This window comes from Dicentrarchus labrax, unplaced genomic scaffold (assembly GCF_905237075.1).
Source record: "Dicentrarchus labrax unplaced genomic scaffold, dlabrax2021, whole genome shotgun sequence".
NCBI classification, from domain to species: Eukaryota; Metazoa; Chordata; class Actinopteri; family Moronidae; genus Dicentrarchus; species Dicentrarchus labrax.
The window spans coordinates 9,322,063-9,331,708 of NW_026136714.1; the positions used below are offsets into that span (position 1 = coordinate 9,322,063).

At 38.3% G+C, this 9,646-nt stretch overlaps 1 protein-coding gene across 2 annotated transcripts; it reads right to left on the reverse strand.

Annotated features, from left to right (window-relative positions):
• Positions 1-442: 442 nt before the first annotated feature.
• On the reverse strand, positions 443-8,734 carry LOC127376020 (leucine-rich repeat-containing protein 43-like). 2 transcript variants are annotated; one of them, XM_051422515.1, is made up of 12 exons: positions 8,196-8,734; positions 7,837-8,049; positions 6,989-7,099; positions 6,598-6,737; positions 5,313-5,551; positions 4,997-5,160; positions 4,200-4,359; positions 3,612-3,751; positions 3,452-3,541; positions 2,041-2,259; positions 1,693-1,795; positions 443-1,482 (listed from the first exon to the last, which is right to left on the reverse strand). In XM_051422515.1, the coding sequence occupies exons 1-12, from the start codon at positions 8,280-8,282 to the stop codon at positions 1,298-1,300; spliced, it is 1,851 nt and encodes a 616-aa protein (XP_051278475.1). In that variant the 5' UTR covers positions 8,283-8,734; the 3' UTR covers positions 443-1,297. The 2 variants fall into 2 exon arrangements, with proteins under 2 accessions (XP_051278475.1, XP_051278476.1); XM_051422516.1 differs by having other exon boundaries at positions 3,396-3,541.
• Positions 8,735-9,646: the final 912 nt, after the last annotated feature.

Genomic DNA, 9,646 nt, shown 5'->3' on the forward strand with positions numbered 1-9,646 from the left:
TACCATGTAACTTTAAGTACTGTCCTGCACACAGCACACTACATATATGACTTAATATTTTACACAGAGCCCCAGAAACCAACCAGTACTCCTAGTTGGTTTGTGGTCATAGTGGGAAAGTCCCCAGGACATTTGGCTATCAAGTAATCCAGCCTTTCTAAGACGGTGAACCCATGGTGACACACACTTTAAATGTTCTTGAATCTTCCATATATATACAGCTTTATGCTTGACCATAACTCATTAAGTCATATGACAGTCTCCAAAATGTGGGTGTGACTGGTAAACAGAAATGAATTTTAAAAAAAGCTTGTTTTTTGTTACTATGGTAAGTTTAAACCCATTTAACAATTCTAATGCTTTAATAGTGTGTCCTGTATTGCATTTAACCTGTTCTGACCATATTCTCTGAACAAAATAATATAAAACAAGTCGCTGTGTGTACGTTAACACATTGGGCTTTTAATCGTAAAGTTGTCATGGATGTGACGTCTGTAACAATAACAAAGAAGGTGATAGGCTACTCAATTAATTTCACTGTTTATTTAGAATGAATATATGCCCTGTTGTTCAATTTAAAGTATATTTGAAGCAATATAAACAAAAAATAATGTCAAATTATTTAGGTATTAATAAAATATTTATTTACCATAAATGCCCATTGTGACTTTTAGGTCACAAAACATATTTGACATTTTTGAAATTGAAAAAAACATCAGAAATGTGTTCTATAAGTTCTACTTGGTCTGTGGTATATCCCCCATAATTTCCCTTCAAGGAGAAATGGGTCTGGGTTCTGATGGGTTAATTCACTAGAGGTAAACAGAAATCTGTGATGTCCACAGCCACAGAGCAAGCTTAAAGTAGGAAGTAATTAACACTCGTATATGAAGCCATAAAGGAAAGTTTGACAGCACGTTTACAAGCAGACCTACATGTTTGTTCAGCTTGTTGTAGTGCTCACCTTATAATTACGATGCTACTTGGTTTGTAAAGGTGATATAATGTCCTCCATATGGTGGAAACAAATGTCCCTCAAGCTGCCCAATATTATGCAGGTACTATAGCTTGATTAGTGTATAAATTCTACCTTTGAGGAGGGCAATTACTGCAGCCTACATCAAATTTAAATAAATTAAATATGCCATTAAAGTCTACGGTTTCTTTAACAAGCAGTTTTTTGACCGGTTGGTAGATCGTACCATTGTTGAAGCCTGAAAACTAACCTGGCCAAGTTCAATAACTTCAGGTCAAACTGAAAATAAGCCACATTTATAATAGTGAGCTGGTTTAATGTTTAAGATAAAACAGGCTGTTTGCTTTGGGAGTTTTGGTGTAGATGTAGTAATTGATAAGCTTCAGACGCAGACTGCCATTTCTCCAGCTCCACACTCAACTCCACAGTCACTGGTTCCAGTTGGACGGACACAGAGTTGTCTGTAAGGACATCCATCTCGCATTCCTTCCTTCCCTTCCCTTTGCCTACAGATGACAACATCAAACAGGATTTAGGATTTTTAAACAGACTCAAAAGAAGAGGACACTGAATAATTCTTAATATTTTACAGTGTGCCCCTCACTTACTCATCTTCTATAATATTCACTGTCTAGACATATTTTACAGTACAGAAAAAACATTTTAAAATGAACAATCTGAGTTATTTGATGCTGTTATACAGACAATGAATGTACCTTTTGAAGATGCTGTATTCCTCTGTTTAGTATCACTGCCTCCTCTGTGCTTTGATTCCTTTTCCTCCTTCTTCTTGTCCTCTTTGATCTTCTTTCCTGGACCCTAACGTTGAGTGAAAAAAAAAAATCCCACATGAAGTCGGGCTCCATATCATTTGGATTATTATTTTGGTAGTCCCACATGTTGCTAGTTTCTATTCATCTTATAGTCAACATCACTCTTTTGGACAATATACATCCTGTTTCAGTGTTTCCCAGTGATTCCAGTGATTGAATGGACCAGATAATGATCATGCTCTCTCTGTAAAGTGCTGGCTGTGTAAACACCTACTTAGCATGTAAACTTGCCTTTTCAGGGGTCTGTATAGCTTCCACCTCAGGCTCTGTGTGCAAAGCACCAAAGTCACAGAGGACATTGACCTTTTGACCTCTTTTGATGAGGCTTTGCAAGGGGACGTGGACAGAGCCAAGGATTCTTCTGATGGGGGTGTCCTGGACCAGCTCTGGTAAAGATTTCTTCTTTTTGTCTTTAGACTTGTCTTTGGTGGAACCAGATTTGATTGGAGACTGAGGACAATAAGAAAGCAGTGAAATGATGCTACACAGAGATAATGTGGCAAACTCTGGTGGATTCACCTGATGACTGTTTATAACGATCCTTGCTGACTTTATAACCATTGACACTAAAGTCAAGGGCTAGTTGGCACATCAGAAATAAATGAGCGCTATCATTTATGAGCAATAAATGTTACTGCATGTTATTGACCACATTTACCTATAAATAATTAAAGTAAATAATTGTGGTGGTGATTGGGGCTGAACCTAATGTTTTATTTTGTACAGAAAGGAAGGCCCTCCTTAGGGTTATTAATGTTCCTGTTGAAGTGTCCGCTAGAAATGTTCCCACAACATTTCAGAATAATATAACATTACTAAATAAATACTACTCATTTCATATACAGTGTAAATACAGATCGCACCCTCCCTTTCCAACCCTGAAGGATATGATGGCAGCAAAACGCTGTGTTACTGTAGAAATGTGGCAGTTCAACAGACTCCACTGAACACAAACTGCAGCAATATAAACGGCTCATTCTGAGGTAACAAAAACATAATGATTCTTAAATTCACGTGATTATAAATATAATATATTAAATTTCTGTCAATAGATCCTCCTAAATGTTACATACTCAACCTTTAACATCTTAAAGTAACTTGATTTGTTTTAAATAAAATGCACCACCAATCCACACATTAATGAAACCATGATACACTGTTTCAATTGTCCTGTTTTTGTCAATTTATGTTACTGTTAATATAATATTGAAAAGGAAGGCTCAAATAGAATATAAATGTAGGATGAGCGAAAATAGACGACCCTGGATATTGGTCAGCCTAAGACTTTGTAAAATATAAACTATAATGTAACCGTAAAAATAATTAATTATGCAATTGCTTTTGGATTGACGATGTGGATAATACTGAGGGAACGTATTTAAAAGAAACGCCCATTATGAATTACAATGAACTGCACTCTGACATGTAGCCACGGTATAATGAGAGTAGAAACAGCTAAAGTGATTTGAATGATAAGCAGGAGCTAAAATACCATGGCAGGTTAGTTTTAGCATATCAGTGGGCTTTCCTGTGAGCTGGGAATAAACAATCCAGGATTCCCTAGAAAGCCAACAAATCCAACTAACTCATGGGTGGGCCACCAGCTGACTAATGCAAGGGGTGCCAACAGTTGATGAGTCACCTCCTTCCCTTTAGCGCCTTTCTTTTCTTTTCCAGTCCGGCTGGGTTTGGCCACTGTGACGTCCTCCGAAACTGCAGGCCACGATAAGACCTAAGATGTCAAATGTCATTATACATTTTGCGTCTAAATGTTTGCCCCCCTCAAATCTCATAGTTTGTACCTTTTCCTCCTCTATACTAAGGTAAAGTCCTTGATTGAGAAATCTCTTTAAGCCACTTAGATCTTTTACAATGTATGTTTGTGTGTCACTGACGTCCATGGACTCAGACCATGTCAGCTTTGATGTGCAGTGTCTCGACACTGTAGAAAATGAAATCAGGAAATGACACAAGTCAAAGTTGGACGCGCAGCAGGTACTACATGTTGAAAAACAAAGATGCAAGTCAGGATTTTTGGTTAGTCAGAGACACATAATTGAGAAGAAGAACATATACAAGGAACCTGATAATGGTTGATAAATGATCAGTTAACCAGTTTCTGGGTGTGTAACACTCTACTGGCTGTTCTGACTATGTTTCTCTTGAACTGATAAGAAAAATAAATCCTAGTTATACAGGATACATTACTAAGTTTAGAAAATCCAAACATGAAAGCTGACATATTTTCCAAACTCCTTCAGATCACTGAGCTGAATGTCAGCGGTTTATCTTTCTTATCTTTCTGTATAAACAACTGCTTCAGCTCTACAGCTGTCCCTCTTCCTGTAAGCCTAAAACCTGCGAAGGTTACATGCGTTTAGTGTTATTACCATGTGCAGTATCACGGCAGGTGTCCTCAGTACACATCGAGTCACGTCTGTCAAGTTTGGAGGTTTCTTTCTTGTTTGGATTGAAGTCAGCATCACTGGAGCCTCCGTCTGTCACGTGTGTTGTGGCTGCGGCATCAAATTTAGACTCACTATCCAATTTCTGTGAACATCACCACCAAAAGAAAGAGAGAAACAAGGGATGATATAAACACACATTCCACAGTGATTGATTGTTTTAAGATAATCTTACAAAATAAAGCACATATAAAACCGATGTGGATTCAAGGCAACTGTCAATGTGAAATTCCCCATGTGACAAATTAGAGCTTAAATATTTTCTAAAAATTTCCCCTTTTTGTTTCCTTGCTGTGGTGTGGTCGTAGGAGTGTATGCCAAAAAGGAAATGTTATACTAAAAGGACTGTAACTTTAGAAGAAACACACTTGTTTTCTCTAACTCAGACTGCTGAAACCACATACTGTATAGTATAGAGCAACAATTACAGCAACAAATGACTTGAAATGTACATTTTGGGCATGTGAGTATTGTTGAGACAGACAAAATAATTTAAATTATCTTTTAGATTCTTACATGTAAAATAAATATTATCAAACATGTATGAATTATCATTGTCAACTAAAAACTGTCATATGATACAATGTAAAGAAATCCCATTTGAAATCCAAAATTATATCAAAAACACACTTGCTTTGAAGGCAGTTTTCACATGTGATGTTCTGGACAGTGTTAAATTTAGAGATGTAAACAGACTGAAAAGTGTGGCAGTGTTACATCACCAGGTTCATGGGTGTTTGATGACTAAGGAACTCGTATGTGATAAAATATCTGTAGGTGACAACAGGGAAGTCCGGAGTGTTTTCATCAGCACTCAACAACGGGTCTGGGATTCCTCTCATCCTTCCCACGCTCACTGTGGCGGATGCCCGGTCCACTATCAGACCTGTACAGAAAATAACGATCTTAATATTACAAACAACTACCATGTTGTCTAAATTAAACAACAGAGCTGTATACTTCAAATTAAAGAGAAACAAGAGCCAGCTTTCAGAGGATTTCAGACATACTAACTGACAGCACTGTCCACAGTCTCACCACTCATCTTGGCCATGCCCCTGAAACAATGTCTTTCCTCAGGGGAGATCCATGAGGCGTCCAGGCAAGAGAGCTGTGGCAGACTGTCCACGGTGAAGCCCGGGTAGCAGCATGCAAGAATGAAGGGGTTTCCCTCCAGCACCAGCGTCCTGAGGCAGGGGAGCGTGCTCAAGGCGTTCAGCAGGGTCTGCTGGTCCTGAAACTCACAGTCACTCAGGTCCAGACACACCAGCAGCGGCCTGAGATCAGTGACAGTCATTTTTCCTTTTTATTCACAAATAAAACTTGTAACACCGATTGAATAGCAAAAAAATGAAACAGATAAAGCTGCTTTTAAATCATTTTCTATTATATGCAGCTGGACATTAATTATTTCAAGGGCCAATCAATTTATTATTAAATTGAAATACTGAGCTAACTAACTAATGCTCACTTGTGTTAAATTAATGACACACACACAAACCGTGTGCTTTTCAAGCATGACGCCTGTTAACGGAAGCACAGACATACTGAGCTCATGCGTCCAAATGGCCATTCCAAACCCGGACTTGGTCAAACATTTCAATTCATTTGGATTATTTTCCATGTTTTATTAATTGAAGTGGTTATATGTATTATGTGATTAAAAAAAAAAACTAATTTAATTCAATTTCAATTTCTTCAATTTTATTTGTATAGCGCCAAATCATAACAAAAGTTATCTCACTTTTCAAATAGAGCAGGTCTAGACTGTACCACCATGAGTAAGCACTTGGTGGCGGTGGACATTTGATCTCAACATGAAGATCTTGCGGTATAAAACTCCTTGTGATGAGTAAGTATTTTAAGATATTTACAATTCTGTTTAACTGATGATAAAGAAGGAAAGCTTAAGAAAGTAATTTCCCCTGTGGCTTACTAATACAACAACCACATTAGATTTCAGGAGTTGATCTTGAGAGTGGTTCAATGAATTTACTTTCTAGGTCTAATGGTGTCTCCCAGCTTTGACAGAAACATTTACTAAACTGTGATATCAGCTGACAAAATGGAAAAGTTAGTGTAATTTTTTGTTCCACACACAGTTAAAAGATGTGGTTATTTTAGGTGGGATCAAAAGATTTTCTATCTCACAGCCTCAACTGCAGTCATCAGTGTGTGAATACTTTGTCTTACCTTACAAACAATAAAATAAATACACACTACTACTTGAGTTTTTGACCTGGTTATAGTTTATCTCCTTATAAACCAGTTGGCTTCCTGTGTGTACGCGTGTGTGTTTGTGTGTGTTTGTGTGCGAACAAACCAGTGTCTTCCTGTGAGATGAGAGACGTCTTCATGGGTACGCAGCTTGTTTGAGGCCAGGCCGAGGTAGTGTAGGCGAGGAGGCGGACAGCTGGTTAGACTGTTAAGAGCAGACAACTGGTTGGCACGTAGCTCCAATATCTTCAAAGAATCACATTTACGAACAAACAGTTAATCATCAATATGTCACAATATGCTTTGATCTATTAGCTTGAACTGTTGCTCTACTGGACATACTTCAGCCAGTGATGTGTTTTATCTTTGATTACTACTCTTTGTGATTCAACTGTGAACCCCCCAGTTTCATGACAAACTTTAGCCAGAGGAAACTGGTGAAAATTTCAAGTATTCTGATGAACTGCAGAGGAAGCTGGTGAAGGACCGTGACTCACCTTCAAGGTGCTGGGAAGGTTTACTGCAGGAATATCTGAGATTTTGTTGGCGCTCAGCACCAATTCCTCCAGCTTTGAGAACTTTAACAGGCCGTCGTCAATGACTGATACCTGAACACAACATAGTGGGAATGTAAAGATACACTGCAACACCAATATGTGAAGATTCAAACCAGTGAAAAACAAATTGTGATACTCCATCAGAGAACACAGTTTATACCCTACCTCAGTAATGATTATTTAAGTTGATAAAGAAGATATAAGAGGAAATATATTTTGTAGATTTTTGTCCTAGAAATAAAAGTATTAAAAAGTAGTTTTGTTACATCCCTCAAAACATTACGTAAAACTTTTCAAATCATGTAGTTTTGGGGGGCTTATATAGCAGATTTTTGGGTTTAGGAACATTAGTTTTTTAGGGATTATAACAAATACTGTTACTGTAGCATCCTGGGAGGATAAGTGTGACAGAAAGCCTCCCAGCATGCACCAGGGCAACAGCTTTACAGACACCACTTTCTGTTTGTGTATGTGTCTGTAACATTTCTGCTTTGTTTTTGTTCTATAGTGTCTCCACCATTCCTACACTATATCTGTGGTTATTTCAGCCAGTATGATTTGGTCAAACTGTGAGTGTTGTCCGTTCGGTGATGACTGTCGTGAACCTTCAAATTAAAATGCAAAGGTAGTCAGTAGATTTGCTGCTGCTCAGTTCCGCTACTAAAAGACCATTTTGAACTGGAAACTTTGCTTTCCATAAGACTTTGGGGATCATTGCATCAAATCATGGATGAGTGGCTTGAATCAAATGTAAAACATTTGGGTGTAGGGGAAATAAAATAACTCACGCCTTTGTCCACAATGCGAAGTGTGGTAAAGTAATTATATATGAAGCCAGCGTGCAGCCGTTCAGGTGCGAGCACGGCCAGCTGTCTCAGGGCCGGAGCTTGAGGACTCCACGATTCATCATACAACCATGGAGAGTGAGGGCAGCTCAGCAGATCCAGGAGAGCGTCTGTCTCCTCCGTCTCTGCTCCCCCTGCACCGTATCCTGTCTTTCTCTGAGAACATAATCACTGCGTTTGTTAGTATCTTGTACAAAAAGAAAGCTACTATATGCTGTGATGAGACCACTTTAAACAACTAAATAGACATAAGATAATATAGAAAACACTGCGACCAATTCACAGCTGAAACAAAAACTCACCCAGCTGCCGTATCCACAAGGGAAGTCCTTCAGACACAGGCGGTGAATCTGCTTCTCTAACACGGCAGAAAGTGTGTTTGAGCTCATGCCTTACTGTATAATGTGTGTAACGTACGAGAGAAACAGCAGCTACTGCAGGAAATGGGTGGTCAGTTAGTCTTTTCAGAGACAAGGCCCCTGCTGTTTATTGTTTACAAATGGTTGTCGGTTGCCTGGCAACAGCTGAGGCTCTCTTCAGGAACGCTGCATCGAGTCAGGACTTCAGTGTTTGTGTAAGTGAAATTGTTGAAACTGTTTCTTCTATTAATCCGACTGCACCCATTCACTGGCACCCTCTAATGTTATAACACACAAGGCCTGCCAGCTCTTGTAATCAATCCCCCTGCTGTGGCTAGTGACGGCTCCCTACATACATAATTTCATACTTTTCATACTGACCTCTCTTCCTCCATTGTAGTGTCACAATTTATTTACCCATGTAAACATTTTTATCATTTAGAAAATTATATTATTCGCATGGTCTGGGTAAATACTCTAATCTGATTGGCTGTACCGTGTCCATTAACTTCTGATATAGGACACCTTGTCCCATACCTATGTTTTTTTAATGTTAACCATGTTTACCATCTTACTAAAGGATCACCAAAGTCAGTAGGATTCATACATCAACACATGCTGATGCATAACATTGCTAATATTACTAATGATGATACTTAAAGGTGAATTTCCTCTTACGCATGAGAAGTAAACATCCTGTGGTCTGTTATCCAGGTATCTCAGAGATAGAAATACTAGGAAATGTATGATCAAATTAAGTATTTTGAGAGGCAACCTGATAGTTTACCTGGTAGCGCTGGCACTGTACCAAGGATGTTGATTAGAGAAAAAAAGGCCCAATACATACGTATATATACATATATATGTCGTCTTACAGGATGTCTGGATTTAAAGATCTGTGACAAATGAAAAGTGAACCTGTTTCAAGTAGCAGAATTTGCCACTGTCTACTGATAAACATCAGATACCTTCGCTGTGGCAGTTTGCTTTGCCAACCCACATTAAATCTCTGTGGTCAACAATGACCTACAATTGCAAAATAGAAACATTTACTATAAGATTTTCTGTAGGATAAAGGCACAAAGGCGTCATCTACTAGAGAATGGCATGCAACAAAAAAATCCCATGTTTCGATATATAAGTGACTGTGCCAGTTTAGGAGCATTAACCCAACAGCAAAAGACAACAACACAATGGCTCATGGTAAAGGTAAGATGTCTTTAAATTAAATAATTTAGAGTAGGAGAATGAAACGTGTCACTTTCATTGTGTATGTGTAACAGTGCTTTAGAGTTTCCTTGATAATTATATTGTGATTTCAGGAGGATGGCAAAATAAAGTTTTAAGAAATAACTCAGACATTTTATGACTTTATTAACAGTTGATTTCCTAAT